At 27.7% G+C, this 16,438-nt stretch overlaps 5 protein-coding genes across 5 annotated transcripts; 2 read left to right on the top strand and 3 right to left on the bottom strand.

Moving 5' to 3' along the window:
* Window positions 1-80: 80 nt before the first annotated feature.
* On the bottom strand, window positions 81-3,237 carry LOC141527187 (putative ATP-dependent RNA helicase DDX55 homolog). The gene is made up of 6 exons (XM_074242531.1): window positions 3,034-3,237; window positions 2,269-2,376; window positions 1,907-2,179; window positions 1,479-1,837; window positions 464-1,367; window positions 81-364 (listed from the first exon to the last, which is right to left on the bottom strand). The coding sequence occupies exons 1-6, from the start codon at window positions 3,136-3,138 to the stop codon at window positions 326-328; spliced, it is 1,788 nt and encodes a 595-aa protein (XP_074098632.1). The 5' UTR covers window positions 3,139-3,237; the 3' UTR covers window positions 81-325.
* A 176-nt stretch (window positions 3,238-3,413) lies between these two features.
* L(3)02640 (porphobilinogen deaminase-like protein l(3)02640) lies at window positions 3,414-6,305 on the top strand. Its single transcript, XM_074242532.1, has 4 exons — window positions 3,414-3,936; window positions 4,105-4,177; window positions 4,257-4,440; window positions 5,168-6,305. The coding sequence occupies exons 1-4, from the start codon at window positions 3,871-3,873 to the stop codon at window positions 5,943-5,945; spliced, it is 1,101 nt and encodes a 366-aa protein (XP_074098633.1). The 5' UTR covers window positions 3,414-3,870; the 3' UTR covers window positions 5,946-6,305.
* Window positions 6,306-6,314: 9 nt separating this feature from the next.
* Window positions 6,315-7,581, bottom strand: Tom20 (translocase of outer membrane 20). Its single transcript, XM_074242533.1, has 3 exons — window positions 7,174-7,581; window positions 6,717-6,982; window positions 6,315-6,449 (listed from the first exon to the last, which is right to left on the bottom strand). The coding sequence occupies exons 1-3, from the start codon at window positions 7,295-7,297 to the stop codon at window positions 6,405-6,407; spliced, it is 435 nt and encodes a 144-aa protein (XP_074098634.1). The 5' UTR covers window positions 7,298-7,581; the 3' UTR covers window positions 6,315-6,404.
* A 1,529-nt stretch (window positions 7,582-9,110) lies between these two features.
* LOC141526956 (tonsoku-like protein) lies at window positions 9,111-14,853 on the top strand. The gene is made up of 3 exons (XM_074242129.1): window positions 9,111-9,332; window positions 9,786-12,785; window positions 13,736-14,853. The coding sequence occupies exons 1-3, from the start codon at window positions 9,320-9,322 to the stop codon at window positions 14,680-14,682; spliced, it is 3,960 nt and encodes a 1,319-aa protein (XP_074098230.1). The 5' UTR covers window positions 9,111-9,319; the 3' UTR covers window positions 14,683-14,853.
* Window positions 14,657-16,385, bottom strand: LOC141526959 (U6 snRNA phosphodiesterase 1). Its single transcript, XM_074242132.1, has 4 exons — window positions 16,254-16,385; window positions 16,002-16,153; window positions 15,018-15,352; window positions 14,657-14,953 (listed from the first exon to the last, which is right to left on the bottom strand). Exons 1-4 carry the CDS (start codon window positions 16,361-16,363, stop codon window positions 14,762-14,764), a joined length of 789 nt encoding a protein of 262 aa, XP_074098233.1. The 5' UTR covers window positions 16,364-16,385; the 3' UTR covers window positions 14,657-14,761.
* Between the last annotated feature and the right edge of the window lie 53 nt (window positions 16,386-16,438).

The raw sequence follows: 16,438 nt of genomic DNA, 5'->3' as shown, positions 1-16,438 counted from the left end.
TTTTTTAAATAATTTTTCAATAAAATAAATTTTTAAATGTCGGTTTTAAAATATCTTAGTATAATAAGTAAAAATACAGATTTATTTATAAGAAAACATTCAACATTTCTTTATTCACTTACATATTTAAATATCTAATATTTTTTTTTATACAGAAAAAGATTTAAATATTTATTTTTCTTATGTACATAATATAAAATATATTTTACATTTTTCTTATTATTATTTTTTTTTTTTTTTTTTTTAGTAATAAAATTTTAAAACTAATTTCAATTTATTAATCAATATAATTTATATAATAATTAATAAAGTGAACAGGCACATCTTACATGTCTACAGCTTCATCGAAATCTTCTTGTGATATCTAGAATTAAATAATTTTTAATGAGTCAAATTTTTGAAACAAAATAAAACTTTTAAATGTATTTTAATTAATTGTCAATAATATTTAATTAAGCTTTACCTTTTTTTTCTTTAATTTCTTCATCAATGCATTTTCTTTAGCGTAAACAGATAATTCATCTAAAATCTCTTGCATAGATGCTTTCCGTTTTTTGAGCTTACCAGATTCATCGGTTTTTCCTTTTTTAGACTTTTTCTCTTTCTTCACAATACATTTATCCTGTTTTTCAGTTTTCTTTTTCTTCGTTTCAGACCAAGACACTGTATTTTTCATACGTCGTTTTACATTACTGGGCCATTTGCCAGTTTTACGATAAATTTCAAGATTTTCCAACCGTTTTTCTTCTCTTTGTTTATTTTTGTATTTAATAGAATTAGTATCAACATCAACTTCTATAAAAGACGATAAATTTCGATTTTTTAGTTCTGGCATCCGCGGCATTCGTAAAAGACCAAAACCCATAGCTGTCAGACCGAGATCTAAATCTTTTAAGCTTAAAATTAAATAACACTCATGTTTACTGTACGATTGTATGTATGAAACAAAAGCACAATTAGCTTTATCGAATAAAAGCCTATCACTGAGCTGTAAATTTCTCATAGTTTTCAAACATTGTTGAACAAGTTCATCAATTGAATTATCAAAATTCATTTGGTCCAATTCTACTTTTTGATTTCGTTTAATAAATTCAATGTAAGCATCTTCAGTACGTAAAAGAAAGAGTAGTGCATTTCCATTATGACCGATTCGTGCAGTTCTGCCACACCGATGTACAAAGTTACTTGCAGAGGATGGTGGATCATACTGCAGAACCCAATCTACTTCAGGAATATCAATTCCTCGAGCCATTACATCAGTACAGATAAGAATACCACTGTCAATTTTATGAAAATCATCAAATATTTTCTTTCTTCGGCCTTTTAATTTTCCGTGAAGAGAAAATATATTTCCACCAGGGAACATTCTGTAAATTTTTAAAATAATCTATATTATTAAGAGAATAAGAAAAATTTTGAGTCCAATAAAATTGCTAGTATATATTACAGTTATAAAATTTTAATAAATATTTACTTACAATTTTAATACGTCACTGAAATAATCTACACAAGCACATGTAGAAAAAAATATCATATACTTCCGATTAATACCCGTTGATTTAATAAAATTCACTAAAGTTGCAAACTTCTGATCAGGCTCAACAATAGCATAATAATTGTTTAATAATGCAGGTGTTGAAACGCTAGATTTTTCAGTAACAGTTATTATTATTGGGTATCTTAAGCCTGCTCGAATAAATTGTTGCACTTCTTTTGTTTGTGTTGCAGAAAATAACCCAGTTCGTCGTAAACGAGGCAAATGACTTAAGATTGTGTTTATTGCTTTTGAAAATCCAGAATCCAATAGTCTATCAGCTTCATCTAATACTAATAATTCCTAGAGTAATATAAAATATTTAATAGTATCTCTACAGTGTTGAGTTACAAATAATGATATAAAAATTACCAATGATTTGACTGCTTTCCCTAAATCAACATCTTTACAATTAGAAAAAATATCTTCTAATCTTCCCGGAGTGGCAATTATAATATGTGCACCTTTTTTCAACTTTATAGCATCTTCTTTTACAGTTGTTCCACCAACTAGTAAAATTTGTTTTAATTTTGGAATATTTATCAGGAACTTATCTAATACTTCACTTATTTGAGTAGCTAATTCTCTTGTGGGCGAAATTATTATCCCACCGATTTCTGTAGTTTTCCACTCTTCATTTCTTTTCTACAATAATATATTTAATGTGAATAAAATTGTTTATGATAAAAATTAATATACGAAAAATTAAATTATCGTGATTAATAAAATAATACCTGTAATATTTCTAGCAATGGGATAAGAAATGATAAAGTTTTACCACTTCCTGTGACAGCTTCTGCTGCAACATCCTTTCCATTCAATAAAATAGGAATACAAGCTGACTAAAAAAAAAAAATTATTTTGTTATTGTTCAAAGAATTTTATATTTAATGACATTAAAGTTAGCAGTCACTTGATTATTATTTATTTTTTTTTTGACAAATAATTTGTTCTGAAAAATTATTTTTAAAAAATTGCATTTTTAATTTTTTAAAATTTCTACATGTCAATTTTTTAACATAATTTTTTTTTGCCATAATTTACTTGTCAAAAAAATTTTTTAAATTATCAAATATCTGCTAAATCAATTTCCATTTATATTTAATGACACATTCATATTTAAAAAAAAATAAAGTTAGCCGACATTTAAAAATTTTTATAATTTTTTTTATTGAAAAAATTATTACAAAAAAAAATATTTTTTAGTTCTTTGATAAATTAATGATATGACATTAAAATTAGCAGATATAGTTGACAACTTTTTAATTTAATTTAACAAATAAATCCCTTCTGAAAAACTATTTTTAAAAAATTGAATTTATAATTTTTTAAAAATTTCTACATGTCAATTTTTTTCTCATTTATTTTTGTCATAATTTATTTGTTAAAAAATTAATAAATATCTGCTAAATTAATTATCATGACAAATTAAGCAAAATAAAAATATAAAAATTGTCAGCCAACTTTATTAACATTCATATTTTACTAAATTTACATACTTGTATTGGAGTTGGGTGTTTAAATCCAAGTTGTTTCAATGTTTTTAATATTGTACTACTCAAAGTGATGTTCAAATCTCTCCACTTTTGTTTATTATCAGCCATATTGTTAATTGGAGTTTAATAAAAAAAATAATCAAATATTTTATTAACATTGACCCACGTGTTTTTCTAACCTTACCCCGACTGACTTAAATGTCTATTTTTAATGTACTGCGCAGAAAGAGGTGGGGAGAAAAAGCTCACTCTAGATAGGAGTATAGCCGAGAAGGTTAATATGTTTTCTTTTGTACCGCGCAAGTACTGTTTAGCTATCCACACTTATGTAGTTTTCTGCAATTTTACAGACATATGTGTAGTGTGCACCGAGATACGCAAACGTTGAAGTTTGATGTATATTATGATGATGAAAGAGTAGTTTATTGAGTTCACCAAGTCATCGTACATTCACTTGATCTCCTCTCAGTGCCACGGTAGCACATGGCATACCAGGAACGTTATTTTTTAAATAAAAATTTACAATATTTTTTAAGTGTGATAATGTAGTTAGAATAGTAATTGTCAATTCAATTATTTAAATTCACAATCTGCTGCAGTGACAGTGACTGTGAATTATTCGTAGTTGTAATTTAAAAGTTCATTATTAATTCTCTGCTGTATAATTTATCAAGTTTTACTTATAATACGTAAAAGTTATTTAATTTTTATGTTACCGTTATAAAATAAAAATACATATTTCTTTTTTTTTTATGAATATATTTATACAAAAAATTTGTAAAAAATTTTATTTAATGTTTATATTGTAAAAATCATTTATCACTTGTTATTTTGATAATTATGTCTAAACATAATAATGAAAATTCGATTGTTGACGTAATAAGAGTTGGATCACGTAAAAGTGAGGTGAGTTATCATTTATTCATAAAACTAAAAAAAAAAATATGAGTGCAACAATGAATTTAAGTTGTAAAATTATATTTGAATGACATTTTTATTATTTTAAAAAATTATATAATGTAATTTTCTTAAAAAATTTTTATTTATTAATAATAATTTTTTTTTTTTTTTCAGCTGGCTCTCATCCAAACCAACTATGTAATCGATTGTTTAAAAGATTTGTATCCAAAAAAAAAATTTGAGATAGGTAATCATTAATTTTTCTAATATTTTAATTGGCGACTAATTATATAAATGATGTTTACGACTGTTGTTTTTGATTACAGTGACAATGAACACAAAAGGTGATAAAATATTAGATATATCCCTGCCTAAAATTGGGGAGAAGGCATTATTTACTCAAGAATTAGAGATTGCTTTAGAGCGTGGACATGTTGATTTTGTCGTGCATTCATTAAAAGATTTACCTACCACATTACCTCCTGGCATGGCGTTAGGAGCAATTATGAAGTGAGTATCTGTTACATTTTTTTTGACATATTATACTGTTGATTCAGCTGTTTATAATGATAAAAATATTTATTTTTAATTTTATCTAAAGTAGAGGACGATTTTATAATCAAGAACTTTTATTTTGTTTTTCTACTGAGGAAAAAATTTTTTTTTTACTTAAAAAATGATTAGTCATTTTCATGAATCGCTTAATAGTGAAGATTAAAGATAAAGACAATTATTTTTAATAGTAATACGCTTAAAAAAAATTTATTGTTGAAAAAAAATAAAAATTATCAATCCATCCGGTTAATAAAATAAAAATAATTTTTATGATTAATAATAAAGAAATTCAATTGCTTTTTTTTTTTTTTTTTTTTTTTATATAAATAATTTCTAAAATTTTAAAATGTATTAAACGAGAATGACATTAAAGTTAGCAGTCAGTTGACAATTTAAAAAATTTTTATAACAAATCAATTATAATAAAAAAATACCTCTAAAAATTTTCACTTGTAATTTTTATTAATTTTCACATGTGGAATTTTTTAATAAAATTTTTTTAATAATAATTGTATTATTATAAAATTTTAAAATAATTTTTAATGTCTGTCAACTTCAGTGTGGTAAAAAATTGGATTTTTAATTTTTTAAAATTTCTACATGTTAATTTTTTTTTGCCATAATTTATTTGTTACAAAAATTTTTTAAATTACTAAATATCTGCTAAATTAATTTCCATTAGACGAGAAGATCCAAGAGATGCAGTCGTAATGTCAAAGCGAATGTCTGACAAAACATTACACACTCTACCATCAGGTAGTGTAATTGGTACGAGTTCACTGCGAAGGTCAGCACAACTAGCTAGAAGCTTACCACACTTAGAAGTACGTAGCATCAGAGGAAACTTAAACACGCGTTTAAAAAAATTAGATGACAAAGACGGGCCATTTGCAGCTATAATATTAGCAATTGCTGGATTGAAAAGAATGGGCTGGGAAAATCGAATAAGTGAACTAATGGAATTACCTAACGAGGAGATATTGTATGCAGTCGGTCAAGGAGCATTAGGAATCGAGTGTCGTGAGTCTGATTGGAAGATTCTTTCAATTCTCGAGCCACTCGCGGATGTCAATACTGCTTTGCAGTGTGTCTGCGAAAGATCTTTTTTAAAAACCCTGGGTGGTGGTTGTTCGGCACCTGTTGCAGTCGCTTCATCTTTAATTGACGACGACCTGTCAATGACCGGTGCTGTTTGGTCTCTTGATGGTGAAACTCTGATAAAGGATACACTTTCTGCGAAACTTTACCACCAAGATGATAATGATGACAATGACGACGAGCCGCCGAAAAAATGCTCTTTTTTAGAACCCCGACTCTATTGCAGTGTTTCTCCAGGTAAAATGAATGAGAAGAGTCTTCTTGGTGCTGAGAAACTCGGCAAAGAGGTGGCTAATAAGTTAATTGATAAAAACGCATTAGATGTTATGTCAAGGGCTAGGGATGAAATATTACGGTCTTAATAAAATGGGTGTTTATTTAGGGAAATATTTATATAAATAATATATATAAGTGTTCAATTAATTTTAAAAGCACAACCGACGGTATAGTTTTTTACCATGTTGTTATAAATCATTTATCATGATGTGATGCGGCTATTTTATTAATTGAATTTACATACGTAACTTATCTTCCATATCTTAGACAAACAAATAAATTTTATTGTAAATATCATCGACTAAATAATGTCTGTAATGATTGCAATGTAATATAATAATCAGGATATTAAAAAAATGCTGTAAATATGTAGCAGGAAGAATTTATAGTATATTGATCGTTATTGATCAATTTGTTAATAAACAAAAATGAATTTACAAATTAAAGACCAATAGTTTTTTTTTTTTTTTTTTTTTTAATATTACTGTTTTTTAATTAACATTTTTATCGTTGTTTAAAATAAGACAAATAGTATGTAAAATAATTTATTCAACATCTTCATCATCCATCGTAGTTTGTGATACGAGGTTCTGGAATAATAAAAAGTTATTTATTAGTTAGTTTATGACTAAGATAAATTATTTACTGATTTATTTATTATTTTAATATTGAAAATTTATAATACTAAAGTTAGTCGACGTTAAAATTTTTTTTTTTATTAATTAAATTGGAACGAAAAAATATTTTTTTTAAATGGCATTTTTTTTTAATAATTTTTTCAGTAAAAAAAATTGTAAAAATTTTTAGACGTCGGCTAACTTAATTTTCAATAATTTTCATTGAAAATTTTTAGTTACCTGTCCAACAAATGGTAATCTTTGTAACAGTAAACGAAAGACTTCTGGAGGAAGTGTCTTCTGTAAAACTCTCAAGAGTTCTTGTGGTTGTCCGCAGACAGCAACAGCGTTAGCCAAATGCTCGATTCCACCCTCCAAGTCGCCGTTAGCAAGCAACTCTTCACCCAACTGAACTTGTTGAAGGAAGAACTTTTGTATGACTTCGGGATCTTTTAAATCAGGAATGACCGTGCCAGATCTCTGTGCTTGTTTTCTAGCTTTTCTCCCTTAAAAAATAAAGTCACGTTAAAAATAACTCATGGGTGAGTATATAACCTAAAAATTTAATGAAAAAAAAAAAAAAATTCTCTACAAATGACTCATTGATAAAAAAAAACCAAAAAAAAAATTATTGACAATGAATATTTTTTAAAAACATTTTTCAATTTTGCTATTAAAAAAAAATTATTCAACTTACGTTCGCGTAATTTATTTTTGAATTCTGGATCACTCCGTCGTTTTTTATCAAAGTAGAAGCAGTAACCAACGAATAAACCAGCAATACCAACGGTTATGCTCACCGCAGCTTTAGACATTGTCATTTTGTAAAAAAAAAAAAGTGATAATTTTTTTAAAATAATATGTATAATGGTTAAATTTATCAAGCTATAACTATTAAGTTTATTTCAGTAAACTGGTATTGCAGAGACTTCAGTAAAACGTGTAATTGATGAATAGCAATTAACACGCGAAACAAAATAAAGTTTATGTCATAATTAAACGCTGAATGAATAAATCTTTTAAGAACTGTACTTTTTAGTAAAAAAAAAAAAAGATAAGCTCCTCTTTACTAGCAATCAGCACGACGAAATGGGATCATTGAATGAAAATCGAGCGGAGAGAACTAGCATCAAACTATAGAAAAGAGGTTATACATATACTTATATATATCTAAATATATATCTATGATATATATTTGCGCATGCGAACTATTCAAAATTGTCTTTTCTCTTTTCCCTCCATTTTGGTCCTTTTTTATTTCATTCTCCATAAAAATTTTTATTTACCACAGTATTGGGAAATCAGCCGGGGGCGTGGCTTCTCCTTGCGGCAGAAGCAGTTACTACTTTAAGACGCTTTTTTAAATCAGCTGCCGTGTTTTTATATTGAATCATGTATTTACAAGTTTTATTAGAATCGAGTATTTAATAGAAATTAAATAATTAATAAAAATCTCAATTAAAGAAATTTGTGAATTTGCATGATACTGAAATCAGCAGATAACGTGTCAAATTTTTATTTTATTAAAGAATTAAATTAAGACAAAAATATATTTTAGAAATGTTTCACTTTCAGTTCTTTAAAACTTCTATATGTTAATTTTTTTTTATTTTTGTTTTTCTTCTTGTAAGAATCTGTTTATTAAAAAAACCTAAAAATTGACAGATGTCTGTCCCTTTCAGCATCATGAATTTGCAAGTACTAAGCCCAGTCATAAAAATTCTTAATTACTTAAAAATTATTCATGTAACTTATTTTTATTACTGTAGTTATAACATTGCAACTATAATTACGATTCTTAATTTTACAAAAATATTTATTAAGTTATTTAAGCAATGTAAGCCTATCGTATTACATTGTATTTTAAAATTCACAGCTTATAATTACTGTTTTTTTGTGATTACAACAATATTTATGTTAATTGGTATAAAGTCATTTTTGATGAAATGTAATGGACACTCTCTTGGGCTGTGTAACTTCATTTCAGATTTTTAATGCATTTTCCAAGCTAATCGACGGTTTATAACTTCATCTTCACCAAATTTATTTTTATCACCACAGAACTAGAATTTGCCGGAGGAAAAGTATAAAATCAAACTGTATTGTTCTTACTAGACTTGCTAATGACATTAAAATTAGTCGACATTCAACAATTTTAGATTTTTTTTTATCAATTAAATTAGAATAAAAAAAATATTTTTACAAAATTGCACGTATAGTTTATAAAACTTTCTACATGTGAAATTTTTTCAATTAATTTTTTTAATGAAAGAAATTCTAAAAACTTTTAGATATCGGCTAACTTTATTGTCATGACTTGCTATTACACCCATATACGCAGCAGAAAGTTTTATTTTTATTTTCTCGTAGAGGAAACTCAATGATTACAAATTTTTGGTCAAGTGTTAAAGTTGATCTTATTTTCAATAGTAACTAAGCTTATAGACAATAATTAATTACTTAACATTTTAAAAAAGAATTTCAACAATTTTTAATTACAGCTTCGGCATATTATATGACATTAGCTGTTTATACTCGACCTGCATAGAGTAGTTCACATTTGATTTGCCAGGTGGCGTATTCAAGTGGAGGATTTCCCAATAGTTAGTGCCTAAATCTAATGTGATGGTCAATTCACTTGTTGATAGTGGTTAAGGCTTAAAAATTTTATCATAGTTACGAATAAATATTTTTAAATAAAATAACAAGTGTTTTTTAAGAAAGAAAAAAATAACTCCAATTTATTAAAAAAAAAAAATAATGACTTATTTTTTAACTAAACTTTAAGTACATAATTAATTATTAAAAGTGTTGATTAAATTTTAATATTTTAATACTTGACAATGGAGGAAGAAAGTAAGTTAATATTTAATTTAATTACTGTTTTTTTTTTTTTTTTTTTTTAATTAATTAATCTGCTAATTAATTTAATTAACTAGTATTGAGATAAATACTTTACTGAAATTAAATGAAAATGAAGTTAGCCGTCAGCTGTTGATTTTAAAAATTTTTTTTAACAAAATTACAATAAAAAAATGCTTCCAAAAATTTTCACTTGTAATTTTTATTAATTTTCACATGTGAAACTTTTTAAAAATATTTTTTTTATAATAATTAAATTGCTATAAAATTCTAAAAACATTTTTTAAATCTGTCAACTTCAGTGTCATAGTTAGCCGACATTTAAAAATTTAATTGAAATTTTTTATTGAAAAAATTTCAATTAAAAAAATAAAAAAAAATTTTTTCACCTGTAAAAAATTTGAAAAACTATAAGTGTTAAAATAATTAACAATCTTTAATTTACAGAGCTAAAAAAAAGAAAACAACGTGCAAAAAAAGATGGAAATATAAAACAGCTAGCAGAGATAGTTAAAGAGCTTGGAGATTTATACTTTGAATCAAAGCGGATGGATGAAGCTCTTGAAGAGTACGTAGAGCAATTAAAATTATGTGAAATATTGAATGATCCACTGAGCACAGCAGTCGCTCACAGAATGATCGGTGAAATCCATACTGATAGCGGTAACTATGAAGAGGCTTTATCACATTTGAGTAAGTACTTAAAAGGTGTAAAAGAAACTAAAAATTTAATAGAACAGCAACGAGCTTACGCTACATTGGGAAGGATGTATTTTTGTATGAGCGAAGCTTGTGAAAAAACGGGAAAGGAACATGAGCCTTTGGCCGCTGCTAAGAGAGCTTACAGCAAGAGTTTAAAACTGTGCGATAAATTGGAAGAAAATAAGGATATCAAGGAGATGGAGGTGATGATGATGCGCGCCAGGTTACTGTTGAATTTAGGATTGGTTTTAGAGGTCCAGAAAAAGCTTGATGAAGCTATCGAGTTGATTGAAAAGGCTGCTCAGCTTTGTGAGAAGCATAAGTTGAATGAAGATCTTTACAGAATTCATATTGCCCTAGCTGCTGTTCATGAGCGTCAAGAGAATTATGATGATGCATTAAATCGTTATGATTTGGCAATTAAGTTAGCTCATGAACCTGAAAAAATAGCTTGTGCGCGTATTAGTCGAGCTGAGCTGCTGATAAAAATGGGTGAATGGTCCGAAGCACGGCAAATTCTTGTTTCACTTTATGTTAGTAGAAAAAAAGTACCGTCACTGAGCTCAACCATAGAAAAGTTATTAAAAATAGTCGTAGTAATTGACAAATATGAGCTTGATTTACGCGCAGAAGAGGACAATGAAAAACGGATGACTTTGTATGAAAACTTGGGAGACGCAGCGGCTGTTGGTGGTTGTTATGAAAAAGCGGTAGAATTTTATAAAGGTATGCTGTCGTGTGCTGAAAAAAAACCCCGTGATAATCGAAGTAACGTAAGCGCTGCTTTGGTAAGTCTGGCACAAACGCTCAAAGATGCTAAGCAGTTTGAAGAGGCATGTATTTATGCTAGATCAGAGCTCAAACTTTGGAGTGAAAATTATCGAGAAGCCTGTCGATCAGCGTTGTTCCTTGCAGATCTGCTTAGTAACATCAAACGGACGTCAATCATTGAGTCAGAGATACGGGAGGCTTATCAATCAGCGCTAACTAATGCATCTAAATCATCAGATCAACGGCTGCAGCTCACTGTACTGGAAGAAATGCAAGCATATTATAATGAAATAGGCTCTACTAAGGAAGCTTCTGAGATAAATGATAAAATAGAGACATTAAGGGCATTGATAATTGATTATGAGTCCTCAAATAATAGCGAGGGGGAAGAAAATGATGCTATAGGGATGGACATTGATTTAGATGAATTGTCAGACGTTGAAGCCGAGCTGCAGAAGGAAGATAAACCAAAAGGTTCTCGTCGTTCATCCAGGCGTGGGTTTGTTATTAAAAGAAATGAAAAAGGAGAAACAAAACTTCATGTTGCTTGTATTAATAATAATATACAAGAAGTTGTTAATCTTTTTGCAGCTGGACATCCTGTTGATGTTCGGGATAATATTGGGTGGACTCCACTCCACGAGGCTGCTAATTTTGGTCACATTGAAATAGCTCAGTTATTAATAGATCATGGGGCTAATGTAAATGACCCTGGTGGTCCACAGTGTGGCAATATTACGCCACTTCACGATGCTGCGTCTTGTGGGCATTTTTCTATGATGAATTTATTGATCAAACATGGTGCGGATATTACTTTAAAGACTAAAGACGGTGAATCGATATTGGATTGCTTTGAAACCTGGCGTAGCCGTTTGGAGAATGATCGTAAAAAGGGAATTGTTGACTGGACAGATGCTGATGAACAGGACTATCAATTTATTCGTGATCGATTGCGGCGTGTCTTACCAACAAAACCCACCAAGGCTGTTAACGAACCCTTAATTGATGAAGATATTTGTTCCCAAGCTACTGTAGACTTCAAAGAAGATGAATTTTGTAAAAAACAATCTCCGAAAAAAATTTCTGCTGGTGAGGATTACCGCAGAACGATTGAAAGTTTGAAGAATCGAAATTATTTAAATCACTCGTATGAGTCTGCTGGCTTAAAAGCAGTTAACACCAAAGTTACACCGTTGATTGATAGTGAACAACAGCTGGTTGACGATTGGCTTGAAGATGATTTGTCTGCACCTGTGACTTCCAGTAGTTTGAAACGAGCTAGCAGTGATGAAGTTGTCAATCCAATTTCCAAGAGAATGTCCTTTAGTTCTAGTTCTGTTACTATTTCTGATGATGATGGAGATGGAGATAGAAATTATCATGATGATAATTCTAATAGTAATCATATTGATGATGATGAAAATATTTTTGAAAAAAAGAGTCCAATAAAAGGTGTGAGAAGATACAACAGTGCTTCGGATACTATTAGTAATAAAAATAATAAAGCAATTCAAAATATTTCACGAAGTCAGCCGAAAAAAGTAAATAATCAAAAGACATTATTTGTAACGGGATTTACCAAAAATACTTTCCAAATAAATCAGTTGTCAATACAAAAATTCACAAACGATGTAGATACTTTAAAAAAATCTAGCTTAAATATTGAATCGATAAATTTTAAAATAATTATCGAAAATATGACAATTAATTTAAAACTTAAACGTCCAGATGAAAGTAGTTATTTGTATAATAATTTAATAAATGATATTACTAAATATATTAATCAAAATACTGGTTGCATTGCTAAAATAATTCTTACTACTGGTAATGATGAAGAATTACAACCTGAAAATTTATTAAATTTAGTTTATACCAATCAAAATGATTTTATAAGTCTCTATGGACAAATCATTGATCTCGTTGTGCCAAAAATAAGTGAGAGATATAAAACAATTTGCTCAGCAATGGATATACGTAAGTTTTTTTTTTTTTTTTTTTATATCTATATTATTAAGAGAATAAGAATAATTTTCTTAGTTAAATTTTTTTCTAGTTAAATTAAGTGTCATTGCAAAGGTTATTCTCACTGATAGTAAATTTATTATGTTAAATATTTAGGCTGCATTCGAAAACTCTCTATCTCTAGATAATTAAGAAATGACCCTGTATCTCGTGAAATATTGACATTTTTAAAGATATAAGCTCATCCCGATGTTACACTCATCAAGACCTTTCATTTGAGTACCCACATCAATTTTTCATATATTTATATATATTATATATATTAGGGTGTGCCAAAATGTAACTTCCTTGATGGACCTTTTAAAATTGGAATTTTCAGTTCCGCTTTTGAAATCAGCTGTGTTTAGGCCTTTCCTAAGATATTTTAGGGTAAGACGATAAATTTGATTTTCATAGAATTTTTTAACTGGAGCTTAGTTAGGGCACTTCCGCTGAAAATTCAAATTTTCGCCGGAAGTGCCCAATTAAACCTCTTGCTATAAAATTCTATGAAAATAAAATCTATCGTCTTACCCCAAAATATCTTAGGAAAGGCCTAAACACAGCTGATTTCAAAAGCGGAACTGAAAATTCCAATTTTAAAAGGTCCATCAAGGAAGTTACATTTTGGCACACCCTAATATATTTGTATATATGAAAAATATATAAAAATACATGTGGGTACTCAAATGAAAGCTCTTGATGAGTGTAACATCAGGATGAGCTTATATTTTTAAAAATATCAATTGTTAAGAAAGTACAGTGCAATTTAACAAAAGTCATTATTTGATCAAGCAAAATTTTATTTTTTTATAGTTCACACGTCACTGTGACTACAAGGTTGCTAGATTATATTAATCTTTAATTTATTCAGTTACTAATGTGTTAATTTTTTTTTTTTTTTTTTTTTTTTTTTTTTTTAGGTGTAAATAGTGATTCAAAGCAATTAAAGTCATTACGGGCTTGTGAAGATTCAGAAATATTACGTTTAAAAGGCGAAGACGAAGATATTAAAATGGTAGCATTACTCAAGAGTCTTGAGTATGAAAAAAATCTTAAAGTACTGGAACTATCATCATGCAGCTTGTTCAGTCATGGTGAATTACTTAATTACACATTAAATCAATTGAAACAGCTACAAGAGTTACATCTATCTGGTTGTGATATTGACTCTGAGTGTATTAAAAAATTAGATAGTCTTCCGTCACAATTACGAATTTTAAATTTAAGCTGTAATCCACTAAATACTGAATCACAAACTAAGCTACGCGATTTGATCACATCACTGTACTGCTTGCAGGATTTGAATTTACACAATTGTAAATTAAAGAAGCTCGAATTGAATTCGACAAACACTATTAGTGCGAATTTAGTTAGCTTAGATTTATCGTGGAATAAAATGCATGATAATGAAGTTGATTATTTACTGCAAAGACAATTAGTTCATTTAAATTTATCTCAAACCACACGATTTCCTATCGTAAATAATGAAATAAATCTAATGGCTTACGCAACCTTGGAGAATTTAGAGCTTGCTGGTTGTAATTTAACAGATTCAGATGTTATTCAATTACTGACCAATTGTAGAAATTTATCTAAAATCATTTTAAATAATAATTCTCAAGTAACGTCAATTGCATTGGAATCTTTGCTGGCTTACAAGCCGACGCTCAGTTTAATTGATACTACTGGATGCCAAAAAATAGATACTTTTCCAAATTATGATTTAGTAATCGATGATCCATCAGTTTGCACTCTAAAAACTAGTATGACATCGGATGTTTGTGATTCTTGGGAAATATTATGGTACGGGCGCGCTAAACAATTTAAAATGCCTCATGACATTGTTATTTTCAAATCATTTTACTGAATATAAAAATATTTATTAATTTATTTATTTACAGTTAATTTTTTTAAAAAATATCTAAATAAATAAATTTTCAATGTGATTATGACTTTAATGTAAATATGTATATTTTATTACCGATTTTGCAGTGTAATTTTGATACTTTAATATAGTTTTTATCTAAATCTTTTATAAGGACTTGATTTAAACTATTATTTAATTCCTCAACATAAGATTTTAATTCCTTATCCCGATCACCAAGCATCCAAAAAAAGCTTATGTGATATGAGGCTTCCTAAAAGTGAAATAGAAAAAAATTATTTTGAGCTTTCATAAAATTGATTTAAGTTGAAAATTACCTCGTAAAAGGATTCCAGCTGATACTCTGCTAATAATTTATTCAATGACTCCATCAAGTAGGTGAAGCTTGGCTCCAAATAGTGGCACTCGATCCCCAGGAACGTTCGTGTTCGCTGCTCATTGCAGTAAACTCTAACGTTATTTAACTCAAGTATAAATGGGTCAACTGATGAGCATATTTTCTTCATACTAGCCACAAAAGAGTCAATCCAGTGAAATTTGAATATTAAAGTACGTGTCAAACTAATATGACTATTTTCAATTATCAAATTACCATCAGTAAAGGCCTCAGTTGATGACTGCATCCATGTTTGCAGCAAATCCCATAATTCGTCTAAAAAAAATTTTGTTTTTATTTGAGTAATAAATATTTTAAATAAATTATGATACTGAAATTAGTAGATATCTGATAATTATTGGAATTTTTATAACAAGTCAATTTTAAAAAATTCGCAATTATTATTTTTTTTAATTTTTACATGTGAAATTTTTTTTGCTTATTTTTTTTCTTTATAATTAAATTGTTATAAAAATTTTAATGATACTGAAATTGAGAGACATCGGATAATTTTTAACAAATTAACTATAGCAAGAAAAATTTATTTAAAAAATTCCATTTTTGGAGGCTCTAAAAAATTACAAATGCAATTTTTCAAAAATAATTTCTCAGATTTAATATATTTTTCAAAAAAAAAAAAAAAAAAAAATCAAAAAACTGTCATGAAAATTAATTTAGCAGATACTTGATAATTTTAAGAATTTTTTTAAACAAATAAATTATAGAAAAAAATTGACATGTAGAAATTTAAAAAAATAAAAAATGCAATTTTTTTTGAGTAATTTTTTCGAAAAAGTTTATTTGTTAAAAGAATTAAAAAATGGTTAACTTTAATGTCATAAAGTTATCAAGTGTCTTCTAATTTCAGTATCACAATAATTAAGTAAAATTAAAAAAAAAAAAAAAAAAAAAGTCAATTCCTTACATTCAATGTAAACAAGTGTGGCCCAATTACCACGTACGTGTTTAAAATTTCTGATACGACCATCATGCTTCTCAGGATTATCTTCAATAATTGACTGTTCAATTTTATTATCTGTCCAAGATAATAAATTATTTGGCAAAGGTAAATTTTTACTGCAAAAAAAAAGTAATTTATGTCCATAATAAATTATTTCAATACATAACCTACATACTCACAATAATAAAAAAATTATTTATTAGTTTAATAACTTACTTATTAATCGATTGACTATCTGCTACAGGTTTACTGTCAAATTTTTCATTATCACAGTCTTCATCAGAATCCGAAGATAAATAATTTTGTATCAACTTAAACCCTGCCATATTTTTTAGGGTTAGGATTAAAAGTTGTATTTGACGGCTTACGGATTCCGGTTGTTAAAGCTATGGTGAATAAAG

Source organism: Cotesia typhae, unplaced genomic scaffold (genome assembly GCF_013202065.1).
Source record: "Cotesia typhae breed Kobodo isofemale line unplaced genomic scaffold, CoteBio_Ctyphae contig_4, whole genome shotgun sequence".
NCBI lineage: Eukaryota > Metazoa > Arthropoda > Insecta > Hymenoptera > Braconidae > Cotesia > Cotesia typhae.
This window is presented reverse-complemented; position numbering and strand designations above follow the sequence as displayed.

Coding starts and splice junctions, on each gene's coding strand:
- LOC141527187 (XM_074242531.1), bottom strand. CDS start 3,138: ATGGCTGATAATAAACAAAAGTGGAGAGATTTGAACATCACTTTGAGT. Junction 2,377..3,033: donor AACACCCAACTCCAATACAA/GTATGTAAATTT, acceptor TTTTTTTTTTAG/TCAGCTTGTATTCCTATTTT. Junction 2,180..2,268: donor CATTGCTAGAAATATTACAG/GTATTATTTTAT, acceptor ATATTATTGTAG/AAAAGAAATGAAGAGTGGAA.
- Tom20 (XM_074242533.1), bottom strand. CDS start 7,297: ATGACAATGTCTAAAGCTGCGGTGAGCATAACCGTTGGTATTGCTGGT. Junction 6,983..7,173: donor CAAAAATAAATTACGCGAAC/GTAAGTTGAATA, acceptor TTATTTTTTAAG/GGAGAAAAGCTAGAAAACAA. Junction 6,450..6,716: donor GATTACCATTTGTTGGACAG/GTAACTAAAAAT, acceptor TTATTATTCCAG/AACCTCGTATCACAAACTAC.
- LOC141526956 (XM_074242129.1), top strand. Junction 12,786..13,735: donor TTGCTCAGCAATGGATATAC/GTAAGTTTTTTT, acceptor TTTTTTTTTTAG/GTGTAAATAGTGATTCAAAG.
- LOC141526959 (XM_074242132.1), bottom strand. CDS start 16,363: ATGGCAGGGTTTAAGTTGATACAAAATTATTTATCTTCGGATTCTGAT. Junction 16,154..16,253: donor GATAGTCAATCGATTAATAA/GTAAGTTATTAA, acceptor TTTTTTTTGCAG/TAAAAATTTACCTTTGCCAA. Junction 14,954..15,017: donor AGCTGGAATCCTTTTACGAG/GTAATTTTCAAC, acceptor TTTCACTTTTAG/GAAGCCTCATATCACATAAG.